Source organism: Alosa pseudoharengus, unplaced genomic scaffold (assembly GCF_046254945.1).
Source record: "Alosa pseudoharengus isolate Yale_2024_CS ecotype anadromous, Long Island Sound unplaced genomic scaffold, YU_APseudo_1.1 YU_APseudo_1.1_scf_10, whole genome shotgun sequence".
NCBI lineage: Eukaryota > Metazoa > Chordata > Actinopteri > Clupeiformes > Clupeidae > Alosa > Alosa pseudoharengus.
The window spans coordinates 11,072,320-11,091,083 of NW_027468565.1; the positions used below are offsets into that span (position 1 = coordinate 11,072,320).

The 18,764-nt window shown below is 40.6% G+C and overlaps 1 protein-coding gene across 1 annotated transcript in view; it reads right to left on the reverse strand.

Annotated features, from left to right (window-relative positions):
- Positions 1-1,649: 1,649 nt before the first annotated feature.
- pclob (piccolo presynaptic cytomatrix protein b) overlaps positions 1,650-18,764 on the reverse strand; it is a 74,812-nt gene continuing 57,697 nt past the window's right edge. Inside the window, exons 20-32 of the mRNA XM_076272783.1 lie at positions 18,297-18,364; positions 16,245-16,441; positions 12,049-12,099; positions 11,694-11,824; positions 9,955-10,048; positions 8,904-8,975; positions 8,459-8,732; positions 7,631-7,856; positions 5,085-5,459; positions 4,003-4,058; positions 2,696-2,830; positions 2,257-2,402; positions 1,650-1,790 (exon numbers count right to left, since the gene is read on the reverse strand). Coding sequence (XP_076128898.1) covers positions 1,650-1,790; positions 2,257-2,402; positions 2,696-2,830; positions 4,003-4,058; positions 5,085-5,459; positions 7,631-7,856; positions 8,459-8,732; positions 8,904-8,975; positions 9,955-10,048; positions 11,694-11,824; positions 12,049-12,099; positions 16,245-16,441; positions 18,297-18,364 — 1,966 coding nt within the window. The remainder of the gene's footprint in view (positions 1,791-2,256; positions 2,403-2,695; positions 2,831-4,002; positions 4,059-5,084; positions 5,460-7,630; positions 7,857-8,458; positions 8,733-8,903; positions 8,976-9,954; positions 10,049-11,693; positions 11,825-12,048; positions 12,100-16,244; positions 16,442-18,296; positions 18,365-18,764) is intronic.

Below are 18,764 nucleotides of genomic sequence, written 5' to 3' on the forward strand. Positions count from 1 at the left end.
TTGGCCTTTGACTTCGTCATCTTCTGTCTCTCGAGTCTCGCTTTTTATTTTTCCTGATGTTACATCAGTCACACAACACAAGAACTGCATGGTCTCCATGCCAAACTGCCTCAGGGGTCAACAGGCAGCTTCAGCAACCTGGCATGCCTAAGCACTGGAACAACGTCACTTCAAAGTCACTGTGAGACCTTCGGTACAGCGCTGCACACACCAATGGGAAGGAACATCTCAGACAAAGCGTGCAACCAATGACACAGAAACCGTGACAAGAGAGATGGACAACAGAAAGATCAAAAAGAGCAACAGTGACAGCACAGTCCAATCTCATGAGACGGGAGGAACACCACACCGCACATAGTGTCTGGTGAGATTTTTTTTTGACAAAAAATTTTCATTTGATTTTTTTTATATACTATTTTGCATAATTCTTTGCCACATACAACTTAGACATAAAACAAGGACAGCCAGTGACAACATTTCAACAGTTACGGGACATAACATTAACCCCCTTTCCCCCTTAAAAATAAACAAAGATCATCAATGAACAATTGTACCATGGAACTGATCATTCCAGCAACAAAAACAAAAGGACATTGACCATTGCACAGTTAATTTCCAGTGATATGACGATGGAATGACGACAGAACATTTACACAAGCTCCAGTGCTACTTGCTCTGCGTGGTGGTACACATGTGCCGGTGACCTGTGCAACCGGCACTCTTTCACCATTTTGACATCCCGTTCTTTTCATTTAGGTTTGGGGATGAGCATCAGTCTAAAGGGATAATGACTCTACACACACCTCATCTACGTTAAAACAATGACAGAGGTGATCATCTGAAGTCTCTCCTGACATGCATCTTAAAATGGAACCAGAACTATTTGTGGTGCAAATCTCTTTTCCACAAGCCACTGCTAAGGCAGCTATCTTCTTATGTTAGAGTTTGCAGATTGTCTCAATTTCCTTTATAGTATCTGTTGTACTATAGAGATATTCTAAACATATCAAATATAGATGTGTATGTGTAAGGTGAATCACATAGATCTACTTTCAGTTAAAAATACTCTTCATTTTGATCTCATGATATACTAGCGTTTTAAAGTCTTCCTCTTCATTTCTCTTCTATGTGTTTATATCTATCTATGTTCTTTGCAGACATATATTTTTGACATGTACATCTTATAAAAATACACAGACAGGGAGAAAGTGGGGCCTTTAGTCACTCTTTCAGAAATCATGCCTCTCATATACTGTCCCATCTCTTTCTCCTCAGCGCCTGTCTTTTCTCTCTTTCTCATTCATTTGTCTATCTCCCCCCTTTATGATGTCATTACCATTCACGTCCTTCTACCTCGTTCTTTTATGTTCTCCTCAGATCCAGCAGACAGACAGTAGTCCACCTCGGCCCTGTCATCTTTTTTTCACAGGCCCCCCTCTTCCTCTTCCTCTTCCTCCCCCTCTTCCTCTTCCTCTTCCTCCCCCTCTTCCACCTCCTCTGCTGTGTTCATCTCATCCTCTTTCATCCTACTCCCTCCCTCTTTCATCCTACTCCGTCACTGTGTTCCTAGGGTTTCCCTGACCAGCTCTGGTGGGGCAGGGGGTGAGGGGGGGGGGGGGGGGGTTGGGGGATGGGGTTGCGCTGCTCCATCACGGCTGCGTCTGGGAGCTGACCAGCAGTTTGTGCCAGCTGACAGCCCGCTTGCGCATGTCCACCTTGTCCAGCCAGATGTAGGCCTCACCAATAAGAGTCTTCTTCATGAACTTCCCACCGTTGGACACAAGGAAAAGCTGCATCATATCAGTAGAGAAGGAGAGAGAGAGATAGAAAGAGACAGAGGGATAGAGGGAGAGAGAGAGAGAGAGAGAGAGAGAGAAAGTTGGGGTAAAACAATTGACTTAATATTCAAAATTAACATGTATGGTATGTGTGATGATCTACAAAATCATACAAAATTACTGATAGTAATATAGAACCTGTATTTCTTGTTCATGAAATGTATTCAAAATGGAATGTCTTTTCATGTTTATTCAAGCTGCATACTTAGAAAAGGAGAGATATCTTTACAGGAGGTAAATACATATTATAACAAAATTACAGCATTTTTATGTCAGAAATGATAAAATCTGAAGTACCTTATTTGCAGCTACAGGGTCAATTATATCATCATTACTTCACTTAATATGGACAGACAGGGCGTGCATATGGGCAGCCGCCAGCGTGGGCCAGGAGCTGTGGAGTGTCCTTGGCACTGACCTGGATGGAGTGGCCAGCAGGGTTGAGGCTGAAGCGGAATGTTTCGTTGAAGGAGGGCTCCCGGTCGTGCCGACACACTCGGGTCTTCTTCTTAATGATGCGCTTCTGTGTAGCCACATTCACTACATACAGTTTTACATACAGGTCTGCCATACACACACACACACACACACACACACACACACACACACATACACACGTATGCTATTATATTGAGGGGGATTTGACAAGTAATCAACTATCAGATTATCAATTAGTTATGAAAGTATCTATCTAACTTTTCATTTGAATTTTAATAATTAATCAAAATATACAGTATGAAAATCCTCAATACTGTACAAAAAACTAAATATTACAATTGATTATACTCAATGTGCCTACAGTCATGCAGTGTGTGTGTGTGTGTGTGTGTGTGTGTGTTTGTGTGTGTGTGTTTTACCTGGTAGATGATCAGGTGACTTGAACTTGTATGTGATGTTCCTGCACTGAAGGATCTCCAGCACCAGCTGTTCTCCCTCAGTCTTCATCTCCTTCTTCAGAGCTACTCTGATCTCCCCCATTACCTGAGTTTTACCTGGGGGCAGAGAGAGAGAGAGAGAGAGAGAGAGAGAGAGAGAGAGAGAGAGAGGGAGGGGGGGGGGTTAGGCTACAAGTGGATATTATTGGAGGCTCATTGTTTAAACATTTAAACAATCTTCTAAAAATAAAGATGTTAGACTGTTAGTGCTGCTATTGTTTTGCCATTTTTGCCGTTTTGTGCTTTGACAAAAACAGAACACAACTGCCTCCTAGTGGATTTATGTGGTAACAGCTTTGCATACAGTGCCCATGCTTGTGTCTAAAATGTGACTCACACTAATTAATTGTTTTCTTAGATGAGTGGAACAAGGATACAATAATATATGTTTTTTTAAAAAGAGATTGATTGATCATGGATTATATTTAAGCCTATAATCATGAAAGACAAAGACAACATTTATAATTCAGCCCCTGAAACTGCACAAGCAATTTATGAATCTAAAAGGATGGTAAGGATGGATCCATCACCAGGCTCTTTTGCTGCCTCATGACTTAATGTGATAAGAAAATAGGCCTGAATGTGTTTTTGGCTTAATTGAACTCAGCTTGCATGGACACTGTAAGAGGTCTGTCTTTCTTTCACCCTTTCTATCCTAATGGATTAACATCTAACATATTACAACTGTAAAGAAGATGATATGCTACAGGCTACTGAGATAATCATGGCACAATCAGCAGAGCTGTTAGCAAAGAATGACGGTGCACTCAGTAAAGGCTGCCAACTCTAACCACACAATGCCCCCTGCCATGGCGCTCCATTTCCCCTGTCTGAATGGTTGCCCCTGGCTGGCTTTGTTTGAAGCGAGCACAGAGCGGATGCCAAGCACTGCTCAGTCAGCACCTGTAACCAGACCCGTGGCCAGGCACGCTGGTCAGGTGAGGCCTTCGCCCGTACACCCGACTCCTCAGGTGTGCGTCACTGGAGTGGCGGATTGGCTTACAACCCTGTTTGAATTTCCTCAAAAGTACCCCCCCCCCCCCCAAAGGAGAATGTTGATTGTGCATGTGTAGGGTTGTAGGTGGGCAAATGTGTGTTTGTGCATGTGTAGGGTTGTAGGTGGTTGTGGGATTGTATGTATGCATATACATATGTGTATTGTATGTATGCATATGCATATGTGTGTGTGTGTATGTGTCCGTGCGTGCGTGCGTGTGTAAAACTCTTACCCTCTGATGTCAAAGTGTCAGTTCCGTTCTTATCTATGCCATTTGGGATGTTCTTCCTAGACACAGATATAGAGATATATTGTTGGTTTGCTTTTTGAAAACACATTTCACATTTTAGCTTCAACCTGTAGCTGTGAATATACATAGAATAAAAAATAGATAGAATAAAAAATGAATATAGAAATAGAATAAAAAATGAATATAACAGTTATATGGCAATGACATTCTGACAAATGAATCGATGAATTTGCTAGCCAACAGAAAATGTCACTGGACATTACAGAGAATTTCACAGGAGAGATAGTAAATTTCTAGTGCTTTATGTAGGGGATTTCACACAGCGGCCAATCAACAACCAAGCCTATTTACTGTCAAAAACAAAATCAACCTTTGTGGGCATAAAACATCACCAACAGAACAACTTTTGAGAGCATTTCACTAATTAGGCCCAAGACACCTCCAGAAGGGTCAGCAGTGGTATCTGGTGTCCCAGACCCACCCCCATCCACACTCATGGCGGGTTCTCTGCCAACAAATACTGACAAATTCTTCAGTCATTCCTATTCATTGCTGTGGCCGTTCATGATCTGATCAGCAACATAACCAGACAAACAGAAAGCCCTTGATGCCAGCACTCACAAATACCAACACATTCTTCAGTCAATCCTTTATGCTGCTGTGGCCATTTATGATCTGATCAGCAACATATCCAAACAAAATGCAAACCCTTGATGAGGGCACCAACAAGTACCAGCATATTCTTTGGTCATTCCTCTTCATTGCTGTGTCTATTTGATCAGCAACATCACCAGACACACCGTAAGCCCTTGACACGGGCACCCACAAACATCAACAAATACCTACAAGTTCTTCAGACATCCCTCTTCATTACTGTGGCCGTTTATGATCTGATCAGCAACGTATCAACATACCAAGCAATATCATAAATTCTTCAGTCAGAGAAAAGAAATTAGTTATTGTAAATATACTGAGTTACTGAGTTTCTTTACATCCACCAGAGCAAACATACAGTCTTGATGGTAATGAAAACTATTAAAGACGACTTAGTTCAGGTGACTTACAGCTGTGGGACCTGAAAGATGGCACTGTCCACTGCATTGGTTCCTGTGCCATCTTCTGCATCCAGCCGGTAATCATCGCTCAGACCAGGCATAGTAGAGTTTTCTGTTATTCTGTGATTTGTCCTGTCTGCACACACAAGAGAGCCTTGTCGGTTAGTGGTGTGTGGTGTGTGGTGTGGTGTGTGTATGTGTGTGTGTGTGTGTGTGTGTTTGTGTGTGTGTGTGTGTGTGTGTGTGTGTGTGTGTGTGTGTGTGTGTGTGTGTGTGTGTGTGTGTGTGTGTGTGTGTGTGTGTGTGTGTGTGTGTGTAGCTGTTTTTGTGTCTGTCTGTATGTTTCTGTGTATATACGTCTGAGTGTGCATATGTGTGTGTATGCTATGTGAGCAAGCATTCAGATTTTACAAGGAGCATGAAACATGTTATGTGTAACACAGTATGAAAGTTTAAATCAAAAGGTGAGGTAAGGACATACTGTCAAATCAACACATGTGTGTAATGGTCAACACACGGAATGGATTACTGTTCTTATTTTATTTGGCTTCTCTAAGAATTCCTCATTATTCATCAGAGCTTTTATGCATTATTATACATCCTAAAGCATTTTATTTTAATCTATTTTATCTAAAATACCTATCATCCATTTAGAATAATTTATGGATTTGTTAAATAATTAGTTTCAAACTGAATCATTGCCAATTTACCCTTATTGTATTTTATTTTATCATGTCTAACAAAAAAGATTAACTGTGTATCAAAGGTTACTGGCAGCATACAAGTATTACTGAGTGTCTGCAAATGCTTTATTGATGCTTATACTCATGTGGTGATGGACGACAAAAAGAATAAAAAAATAGACGTAAACAATCTTCACAGGTCATGTCCAAATTTGACCTTTACCCAGTGTATATTTAGAGATAGCAGGTGGAGTCATGAGTCTCTCACCTCCTCCAGTCTGTGGCGTGTCCTTCGCTGAAGGTCAGCTGACTTGAAGCTGCGCTCTCATTGGCCGATGCAGACAGCTTTGTCAGATTGAGTTGGATGGTGGTGTCTTAGGGGACTTCTTCTACTGCGCATGTGTTTAAGTGTGTGTGTGTGTGTGTGTGTGTGTGTGTGTGTGTGTGTGTGTGTGTGTGTGTGTGTGTGTGTGTGCAGTCATAGGGTGGCTGTTTATCTTCATGTATTTTATTGTGATGTGATAGTCTGAAGCATATTCATGAGTGTCAAATGAGCATTGACATAAGACACTCGTCTAGGGGTATGTGCTTCCCTTCACATGGAACCAGCTTATGGAAGTCACAGTCATGCAGACAGACACAGGGTTGGTCCACTGGAGGGAAGAGGCCTGGCCAGTGGAGCAGGACTTTTTACACATATCAGACTGGGAGGAGGTGCATGCACCACACATAGGGAGGGAGGAGAGAACGACTCCACACCGAGATGCTTTTTTTTGGATTTAGAAACTCAAAGGCAATAACACATGTGTTAATGATGATAGGTCTCAGTAACACTTCCTTTAAATTGCTCTGAATCTGGCACATACTGTTCTGCTCACTGAAACAAGAACATACGTACACATCTACTTAACACTAAAACAACTAAATACTAGTCAAAAAAGTCATGTTGTGCTATTACAAACAACTGATATTAATGATGTTCAGTAATTCAACATGGCTTACACTTGAATTTGGTCAGGATGTATATCCAGTAAAATTACCCGGAGCTTACAAAGGACTGCAAGCATCCTCTGGCAGAGTGACTTGAAGGAAGTGTTAGTAGAGAGGTTTTCACTCTGTGGGGGTTTTCAGTTTCTCAGTCGGGGTTGGGGTGCAGACTATACAGGGTCTGTTGTCAGCAGTTGCTGAGGCTTTTGGGTGTATGGACTGAGCGACTGACATCTCAAGGGGCTGAAACACACCTCGCATTAGTCAGTGGTAAGGTTTAGGTTTCAATATAATTTTATATCAGGGGAATAAAGGTCTTTTATGGCTAAAGATTCAGTAACTTTGGTTTGCAAGTGCTAGTTTAAACTGATTCTAATTCTAAGATTGTGAGTAAATAATTGTGAGTAAATTATTGACTATCCAGACATTTAAACCTTGTATGTCTCTCAGAGAATAATAATGTTTTTTTTCTGCTCTGACTAGACAATATGCAAATATTCATGAGAATGTGCTAAGTGAAACCATTCCACTAAATTATACTCTGATGCATTTTTAAGAATCATTTTAAAAGCCTCTCCCATCCAGCTTGGCTAAATGCTTTAAAGGGAAATTGCTTTCAGCTATTTGAGCAGGCCCTGATTATAATTTGCATTTGCACTATAGAACGAACATTGAGATAAAAATAAAACAAAAGAACAAAAGTAACACTCAAAAAACATGACAGATGGGCTTACACATGAGGGACAGAAAAGCAAAAACAAAGGAGGATTCTGAGAGAAATGATAGGAGAAAGACAAAGAGAGATAGAGTGAGAGAGAGAAAGAGAGAGAGCAAAAAAGGGAGAGAGAAGGACAGAGAGAGAGGAGAGGAAAAGGTCAGATAAGCTGTGTGTTCATGCGTAGGGGGAAGGGGTTACTTGGTTGGAGGCGCGCTTGCTGCACGGCAGCCTCGGCAGCAGCGATAGCGTTCCCCGCCTCCTCGAGGTGTGCCTGTGTGACGCTGCTCTTGCTCTGGCTGCGCGAGGGTCCATGGGAACGCAGGTGCCCCTCCGAGGAGGACTTGGAGCTGCCGGGGCTGCTGTGAGATTTCTCCATAGTGGGCATCTGTGAATCTGGAAGAGGGAAAATCAAGTCAGGTGAGGACCATATGCGCCGCTGAAGAGGCGGCCTCCCTTGGGATGTTCTGTCTCACCTGGGTTGGTTGACATTTCACCAGCTGTTTTCTTTTCTGAGTTCTTTTAGGCCTGCACTGTTTGTTGATTTAGCGTGTTCTTTGCAGTACAGCATTGCAAGATGTCAACATTTAAGCATACAATTGAGCCAAGCTGCTGCTTGGCTTAAAAACAAAGCACCAAGCTTGTCTTTGCTAGCAGATCAATAACCAGGGACACTTTCTATGGGTATCTCAGCTCTACTTCATTTTATTTGATGCCCCTTATTAGCTGCCTTTAATTACTACACACTCTAAAATGCAAGTTAACTCAATAATTAAAAATCAATATACATCTTAGTTAGTACATAATGATATGAAATGTAGGTTATGGTTAGGATTTAACTTAAGGTTAGTGACATACAATAACATGTACTACTTACATAGTACTATTATTCATTATTAATTTCATTACTTTGTTATTAAGGATGCTTACAGTAATCTAAAGCCACTGCCACATCTGAAATCTTGATCATGTGCGGTGAGAAGTACCCGTCACCCTACCTTTAGCTGGGTCAGGGAAGATGCCATGACTCCGACTCTTGATGACTGAGGTTTTAGGGGACTGCTGGCTGCCCGGTCCACCGGTACCTCCGGGACCTCCAGATCCCCCTGGCCCACCTTGACCCCCAGACCCCGGTCCTCCCTGTCCGCCTGGCCCGCCGGGGCCCTGTGGGGGATGGGCTCTGCCGTGTTGGATGCTCTCGCTTTGCTCCTTTAGGGGGAGCCAGCGAGGTGTGTTGTCCAGCTGAGCTGTGTTGGAGAGGTCAATCAGCACCTAGGGGCATGGAGACACATACCATAAGTGGAACTGTGTGCTGATGGCTAAGATGATGAAGGGAAAGATTGAACAGATATAAATAAGATAAATGTAAGTGTGGAGTGGCAGCTCAGCAATAAATATAAATAAATATTAAATATGATAAATATATTGGCAAAGAGCACTTACTTCTCCAAGGAAGTCATTTGAGGAATATCTGTCATAATCCCAAACCGTCACTTCCAGGGTTTTCCTTTTAAGCTTATTTGGGAGATGGGAGAAAGGAATGAACAAATATAAACATGTTTATATTCAACATATATTCACTTCTATGCGAGCTTAGATAAAACCATCACAACTTCAGGAGATTTCCAGTAATATCTAAATCTGCACTCAAACACTGCGTGTCTGTGTTCCATCTCTGCCTCCTGTCTATGTAATCCTCCTTTGTTTCATTTGGAATGTATTCAAATGTATTTAGTTTCATTCCGCATTGTCACATTACAAACCCTCTAAATAAAAATGTTTTTTACGCCCTTTAAAAGAAAAACAACCTTTCAGCAGCATTAACTTATGGATGGGGTAAAAAAAGCTGCATAGGATGTTAGTTTTGGGGTGATTTTAGGGGACGTTCCTGGTGAAACAGAGTCATGCTGATATATAGAGTGGCCTAATTAAAACCACACTTTTCAGCTGCAGGACAGGAGGCGGCTCTAAACTGGAGACATCTGTGGAAACTCTGAGGAGTACAATACAAAATGGGCCTCCAGGGAAAACACTGATGTGTGCACACAGAGAAACACACACACACACACACACACACACACACACACAAACACACGCACACACACACACACACACACACAAACACACACACACGCATGCACACACACACACACACACACACACACACACACACACACACACATACACACACACACACACACGCACACACACACACACACACACACACACACACACACACACACAAACAAATGTAGCCAAAGCACCACACACATTCAAATATGTCCATATAGATTGGGACATGTTTCTACAATGTGTTCATATAGCCATACATGGTACACTGTTTTGGTGTTTTTCTCTCTTCTTTTCTAAACACTTGCCAGTGTAAAATTGCATAGCCTCTCCTAACACGATACAATTACTCTGTCTGATAAGACATACTGTACTGTATGGGAGCAGCCATCCTGAATGTGCTGGAGGGGCTTGTGAGGGGTACCTGTTCCAGGTGGATGTTCTTGTATATGACAGTTTGGTTCCACTCCGGATTCTGGCTCTTCTGCACACTTTTGGTTCTGCGCTTGTTCTCAGCACTGCAACATCATCAGAAGGAGACAGAGGTTGTATGAACTAAGCTTAGTTAGGGGAGGCAGGAAGAAACTTGGCAGTCCGTATGGCAGCTCACATGGAGAAAGGATCAGGTGACGATGCTGACAGCGCAATGGATGACTATGTAGATGTGTACATACAGATGCACGCAACATAGAAAAATACAAATACAAATCAGTCAATTATTTTGATCCTACAATAGGTACATGTTTGCTTCAGAAACATTGAAACACATTGGATCCATTGATGGTAACAGACTGTGCTTGTAAATGCAATAGCTATTCATTTCACAGTACTGTGTTCAGCAGATGATTGTCAATCATTTGCTTTTGTTGTGAATAGATTACAGATTCCCATGTAATATTCAGAGTTAGACCTTACATGTATGGTTTATGTCTGGATGTGTGACTGACTGTACACAATAGCATTGTGAGGAAAAAACAAGGCCACACATAAAACAATTTTGCTTTTGATATGCTTTTGAAAGAAGCCTTTATCAGAACATAAACATAAAAGGCTGTGATTATGAGATGATCCACAGTCAAAGATGTATTGATGAATGCTGTAAAAACAAAATGAAATCAAGAACAACCACCCACCAGCAAGCCTGAAGAAAAAAAGTATAATAATTCTACACTACCTTGCATTCTGGACAACCATGACTTGGCTGTGACAATCCAGAGATATTTTTGTGGGGGGAGAGCAAAATATGCACAGGCAAAGAAACAAATAAAAAGCAGTCAGACAGATGGGAGAGTACAAACAGGAAACATAGCCCATCCAGCGTCTGGAAACTGTCATGTAATGGAGTCTGGTTCAGCCTGCTGAGCAGCCGGATCAGATACAGACAGCACGGTGTACATAATGCCTTATAATCATATAAACAAGCCAGATACGACCATTAGGAGATAGTAGATACCATTACACTGCCTGATACGCAAAGCGGCCATATTGATTTTGTGGCTTCTTCTCTTGTTGATTTCAGGAACATAGGAGATGAGATGGACTGTCTTAGTGTTTCTATTTTAGCTAAATTACAGATTTAGAGACCACTGGGAAGTGCCTGGTAAATAATCAGCTACTTCTGAAATCTTTACTTGGGCTGAGCTTACCAGGAACTCCATTTTAGGAACTTGCAGCAATGCTAAGGCATTTGCTGACAATAACAAGTTTTGAACAGACTGAATGGAGGATTTTGGTAAATGTCAGTAATTTCAACAGCAGCATTCTGAATCGATCATGTGAAGAGCCCAGAACAGATGTAGTGGTGTGAAACTAGTCATACTGCTGACTTCTGCTGCCTATTGTAATCTCAACAGAACTTTAAAGGTCAAGCTTCTCACACAGATAACAAAGCTCAAGTGTTGAGATATAAATTGACAAAAGTGCTTGGAAGACACACTTCAGCTGATGCCTGAAGCAGACACTGCAGTACTGAATATTAGAGCGTTTTTTGGTTCTGTTGTTTATACAAGTTAAGTAGAGTCACGTAAAGAAGAGGTTTAGGCTTTTCTTGGACTGGGCTCACATTCAAATCTTCCAGTATTTGAACATTTTAGTTTTCATTTTGATTTAAAGTATTTATTACAAAATGAAAGGCCAAAGCAAAATTAAAAAGTGACTGCTTACCCTCTCCCTGGAAGGAGGTAGACTTTAACGAAGGGGTCTGAATAGCCGTTGTTGTCCCTGGGAGCAAGGTTTCTCGCTTGCAGGACATGGACGATCAGATTACCCATATTTTTGTCATAATTGATTTGAAGCTGGAAAAAGAAATGCAGGCTAAATTATGTGCTGTATTATATTTCACACAAGGATATTTGCTACTCCACTTGGAAATACTATCTAATGATGGTCAAGCCTTGTGCTTGATAGTAATACTACTCTAATTTCAAATATGGGCACCAACCTGAGATATGTGATATGGAAACATTGATAAATAACTGATTAATAGTATCTACATATATTTTATGTTTTAAATTTGTACCTGGAGTTCACCAGTGATAGGGTGAGGCTGAGGCTTCAGAGCTTCTGTGGACTGAACACAACACCACAAATAAACAGTCAGGTCTGTAGCGTATAACATCACCAAACAATGGATAAGTCAACATATTCACAGCAAACAACAAACTCTCTATCGATTTTTCTCAACCTCACACATTCTCTCTTGCATACAATATACTTTCATTCTTCCTTTTTCAATATCTCAGTCACTATAACTGAATCTCTCGGTAACACTCCATAATAAGGTGCCATAATAAATAGCAAACTAGTAATTACCTAACCCTTTGTTAATTGTTACTAAAATATCTATTTGGCACAAGTTAATAGTTTTTTCATCATTAATTAAATATTAGTTGTTTGCATAAAATCTGTATGTTAATGTTTTAACAAATCTATTAACTAATATTGTATTAATATATGTTAATAGTTAACTAAATATATTTTTGGCACTAATTAACAGTTATTTCTTACATAATTTAAATGTTAAATGTTTATTTACAAACTATATGCTAATATAAAAGTTAATGACATATTATTATTTATCGAGCTTTTCTTATTAGCTTTGTGGATAATTTATGAAATGTATGGCTTTAATGGCTTTATGGTCTTGTGGGGTGTATAAGGCACCCTACTGCCAGTGGTTGGTTGTGTGAGAGTGTGCGCTCCTCTTCTTCCACTTCATCCTTATTGGATACCTTGGTTGGCTGTCCTGTAATTGGTGACTCTCTGTCTAGTCTTTGAAAGTAGTGTACTCTTTGCCTTTGGAAGTACTATTTGGTTGCTGCTTGAATTTGGTGAAATTCAGGGGAGGGGGGTCTAACAGAGTTAGAAATGTAGTATAGTGTTTGTATGTGATTTTCGCCGTAATTAAGCAGCTTTATTGAGATTGGTGTTTTGGAGCCCCCTTTGGAGAAACGCTATACTGCAGCTCTGCTGCGTTTTGTCCTTGTATTGTTGCCATAGCTGATCAGAAGCAGTATGCTTTGCATTGCGTAAGTTGAATGTATAAAGCTCTCCCCACTTTGTTTTAATTTTGTAACTGTAAAATGTTGTTTAAGTTGAACACTTTGATATACCACCTGTTACTGTTACTTTACATGTATTGTTAAGATTTGGGTGCAATTCTAGCAACTTAGAGAACGTTTATTAAAGGAACCGTATGTAAAAATTGTATTTCAATTAATCATAAAATTGCCCTGATATGTCACTAGACATTAAGAAATCATGTTCATTTCAAATACTTATATCACTGACAACAGTAGTCTGGCCAGGATATTGTCATATTGAAGTTGCAGCCCTCAACTGATGTTGATGTTGTCATGTTGTGTTTTGGCCTAATGGCCACCCTCCACCTATCTACTAATCACAAAGTCAGTAGTGTTTCGTCATCCGGTTGCCAACTCTGCCAGTCAGAGGGGAGGGGAAGGGGATACACCGCTCTACAGTAATTTGAAAGTGATTGTAGTACCCATTTTGGCCACAATCTTACATACGGTTCCTTTAATGTTTTCATTGTGACCACGAGTTCATAGCAGACATCCCAAGTCTCCCGGAAGTTCCGGGAGTCTCCCGTATATTGATAGCAGCTCCCTGACGCCCGCAAATTAGATAAAATCTCCCGGAATCTAGAGTGAGCGATCAAGAGCGAGCATTCGAGACCGCATGTGCATCTGAGTGTAGCGCGCACACGACGGGAGAGAGAGAGGGGGGGGGGGGGGGGTGTTGCGTGTGTGCCTGAGCGCATCCAAGAGAGAGAGAGCATCCTGATTGGCCTGTTTCGCTAAATCAACCAATCAGTTTTCAGTGTAGGCGGGCTTTAATTGATCTCTTTTCTCCCGAACTTAATTAATCAGTTCAGTGTATGAATAAGAGCGTCATAGCAGAGTCAGTGCCTCAAAAAAAACGAAAATGTAGGCTACCCTTGTCTCATAAGAGTAAAACATAATGATAGGCCTAGTCTTGCACGCTGCCCTGTTTGTAACAGTGACTTTAGCATTGCCCATGCCAGGTGAAATGATTGCAAAAGACATGTTGAGGTGAGTTTAAGTGCCAATTAATGTGCATATTATTCAGGCCTATAGCCTAGATGGCTAGTTGCCAAGGCTACATGAAAACACCAAACTACCAAAATCTAAATATTTTCTATCTATAGGCCTTCCTTATGTGGTGTAGGCCGACTGACTAGGCTAAAGTTTTTTTTTTTTTTTTTTTTTTGGGGGGGGGGGGGGGGGGGGGTCGTGATACCTCCCTGAAATGACTTTTTGCAGGTTGGGATGTCTGTCATAGACACTGAGTCTAACGTGACTAGCTGTAAACTCTGTAAAATCTGATAAAAGTTTAGCTTAGTGTGCATGGAAAGTGCAATTCAGTCTAGCAGGAAATGAATGTACATTTAGTTTAGCATTATGTTTATGCATTACCTATGGTCTATGTCTGTGAGTGTTTAGTGAGTCTCAGAATATTAATAAACTGTCATTCTGTGCACCTGAACATTCCATGTCGCATGTCTCCCTTGCTAGTAGGGCTGACAGTGATGGTATAGGAATGATGCATGTAATATAGCCCATTCAACTACTTGTTGTTTTGTTTTAACTTTTCCTAAAGGAATAAATATGATAAGCCAGTTTTGGTCTCAGTCCCTTCACCATCTGACTATTATATATTACTAATATATTAATAAAGCTTAACCAACTTTATTATAAGGGTCCCCCATACTGATAGTTATATATTAGTAATATATTAATTAAGCTTAACCAACTTTATTATAAGGGGCCCCACGCTTATAGCTATATACAACTAATATATTAATTAAGCTTAACCAACTTTATTGCAAGCGGTTCCGGCGCCGACAACAGTGGCAGCATGTCAAGGTAGCTCCGTGTTTTTTTCTTGAATTTCCCCTTGGGGATCAATAAAGTATCTATCTATCTATTGTAAGGGTCCTATGGAGAGCGGTTCATATTGGGATAGGCAGAAGCACAGTTTAATAACAATTAGTTAAATAATAATAAGTCATTAACTTTTCTATTAACATATAGTTTGCAAATAAACATTTAACATTTAAATGATGCAAGAAATAACTGTTAATTAGTGCCAAAAAGACATTTAGTTAACTATTAACACATATTAATACAATATTAGTTAATAGATTTGCTAAAACATTAACATACAGATTTTATGCAAACAACTAATATTTAATTAATTATTAAAAAACTATTAACTTGTGCCAAATAGATATGTTAGTAACAATTAACAAATATTAACAAAGGGTTAGGTAATTACTAGTTTGATATTTATTATGGCACCTTATTATGGAGTGTTACCTCTCTCTCTCTCCTCTCTCTCCCTCCATCTCTCTCTCTCTCTATTTGTCTGTCTGTCCATCATTCCTTGTACTCTCTCACACACACACACACTCACAGACACACACTCACAGACACACACATACAGTACACACACACACACACACACACACACACACACACACACACACACACACACACACACACACACACCTCGTGCCTGTCCTTAATTAACTGTCATGTTTTTTTAGATGAATACCTCCCTGTGTAACCTTTCTGAGCTTGCTCATTTGAAGTGAAAACAAGAAGTGATCAAAGCTGCAATGACCCAACATCAGTCAGCCCTGCCCAACTACTAATCCTTCACCAGGGCAAGGTCATCTTTGAGGCCAGTCTCCCTCATCCAGCACCATTAGATCCACATTAAAGTTGCCACTTTTACGCTTTTTTGCTGCTCAAAGGCCAACGGATGATTATACCAAGGTTTGTGACCCGGAGGTACATTTGAACCAGATCAGATCAAATGATCACACACTTCACACACATCTGAAGAAATGTCTCAAGCAGACACAATGTTTACAGCTGGTTTCATTTTACCAAACCTCTTCAAACAAGGCAAATCAGCGATGAAAAGTTGTTGATATTTGGGCTCCGCAGCCCCCAGCAACATGATTGTTAATCCGCATGGTCAGATTTGCTTTGTTTTGAGCCAGAAATGTGTTGGGGCCACAAAGTTTTTGTTGACGCACATAAGGAATAGATTGCTAGAGGTCCATGAGAGGTAATTTTCTGAACATGACACAAGGTGCACTGGATTGGAATCATGGACTGCACCTTTAATCTGCACCATGTCTAGAGGGACACTGTGCAACCCTACCTTGCTGCCGTGCCGTTTTTTGTTGACGGAGGGGGAGCCAGGTTGGCCTGGGCTGGGCACAGCACTGGACGTGGCTGAGGCGGTGCCAGAGTGGATGTGGGTGGCCAGCACAGTGCCGGGGGCCTGCTGTTGGGACACCTTCTGCAGCTCTGCAGCCAGCTGCTTGGGGTCCACGCCAGGGGAGCGCTGCCTGTCCCCTGCACAGCACACATGCAGCGCATACCGTGGCGCATTGAGCAATAACACCCGAGCAAAATGTCATACTTGATATCACAGAACATTTATTTCACTCCCTGGCGCTGCAAACACAACAGATGCCAAGAACACGTGTAGCCTACTATACTACATGCAGAGTGCATATTTTTCATCACTTCTATTACATGAAATATCATATGGATCATGTCACAAAGTAATATGCAATTTGAACCAATTGTATCACATACATTTAATCTAATGATCAATTAGGCTTTTATTTATTTAAATGCATTATTCCACATGAGTGTCACCCCCTCATGTGAAGCCCTTTATCTTAAAGGAGAGATCCAGCTATTTCTTTTTCACATAGATTTATCAGGGTCACCAACTACTGTCGATACGAAAAAAAAAAAACTACTATCGGCTTTACCTAGCTCGAGTTGCTATATGGCCAACAGCTAAAGCAACCAGGCAGCTACAGCACTACATTTGGGGCATGAACATGGGGGCTCACAAAAATATATCCCCAGAAAGTCTCTCCTTTAATTCCTTGATCCAGCTCTAACTCCCCTCTCGTCCACTGCGGTCTTCTAAGGAGTATCTTCTATGTCTGACTTCCATCAACATTAAGTAAGGGATAATGTATGGAACGCCGGTCATTATCAGGAAAATAAGTCCCGACAGGGCTAACTGGAACCGGTCTTGCTTCGCCCTGAAGGGACTTATTTTCCCAATAATGACCTATACATTATCCCGCTTATTATATGGCTACTTGCCAAAACGAAAAAATAAACTCCACATTTTGTCGTGGCTTTTGCTGAGAAACAACATGCTGAACTGGAATCAAACACAGCTGATCACAGCTGATCAACCATTTGCTTTCACGTTTGAATGAAGTTCAATTGCAAGAAGTGACCGGACTACTTGCGGAGTGATATGAAAGATGTAAATCAGAAGCACCAAAACAGTTGCCATTGACAGCAGTAATTATATGTTTTAGCGGGTTTTAGCGATAATTACATGTATTTGACTGTAGAACTTTGGGAAATCCCCTTCAAGTCAATGCAGCATTTTACTAGCATTGTGAAGAGCCGGATAAAAAGAGGATACAGTCATCACTCTTTTCTTCTGTGACCCCTCATTGGAAGTATTTATTAGGCCTACCTACAGATCTTTGTTCTCGCAATAGTTTTGGTATCTTCACAAAGTGTCTGAAGACTCATTGGTTTACCTTATTATTTAGGCTGCCTAAATTTAAACTCTTATTGTAAACGTGCTAATTACCAATTTCTTCGAAAATTCTAAAACAACGATGGTTTTTAATACTTCAAAATAACATTTGCTAAATGAACCTTACATTTTCAGTAGCCATAGGTGTGTAGATTTGAACGAAATCTAGTTTGGTTCTTACCGGAGCTTTTACTGCCTGAAATATCCGATTTTGTTTACCACGCTCTGAGTTTAGTGCTGGGCTGGTGGGTATTTATTCCCAACCTTTCTCACGGCACATCAACGGTTAGCCTGAGAATTCTCGTCGTCGTTCCACTGGATTTGTACACTGTTTACAGCTCTTTGAGTCACGGTAAAATGTAATTTTTGGTACATAGCTAACCGTCTTGGTTTGTATAGAAATGAAAATTAAGTGACACATACACGTAAGAGGTTGGACATACGCGACGGTTGGTAATATGTGACTTTCCGATAATTTTAATGTTAATGTAACTGTGTCATTGTAAGTCGCTTTGGACAAAAGATTCTGCTAAGAAACATAGAAATACAATGCCCCATGCATCAACAACAAATACAGAGACAAACTGAGCTAGTAAGGTGAAACAGATCACAAAATGGCTCCCTCACCAGCCTTCATCTGTGTGTGGAGCTCCAGGTGTTGTGGATGCTCAGAGTCAGCGAGCATATTCAGGTCCCTATGAGAGGGAGAAAGAAACAAAAGCAGGAAGAGACACACAGAAAGAAAACATGAGAGACATGCAAGCTGTGTTTTGTGTTTACGGTAAAAGAATTGGAGGGGAAACACTTGATACAACACATGATAACTATTGCTTACGAATGGTAAATTACTGTATGGTTTTATTATTGTTTATAGTCATTCCTACTATTAATATGAATTACTATTAATAATAACTAAGTGATTATATTTTATAATGTTTACAGATAATAAATTATTTTAAAATGACTTTTAATATTTTACCACGATTATTAATTATATGTTTCATAGATTATTGACAATTTGGCAATGGTTTATATTATATAAGGTATCTAAGCATGATTTGCATGGCGACTTTAAAGTTGCAATTGTTTATTAAA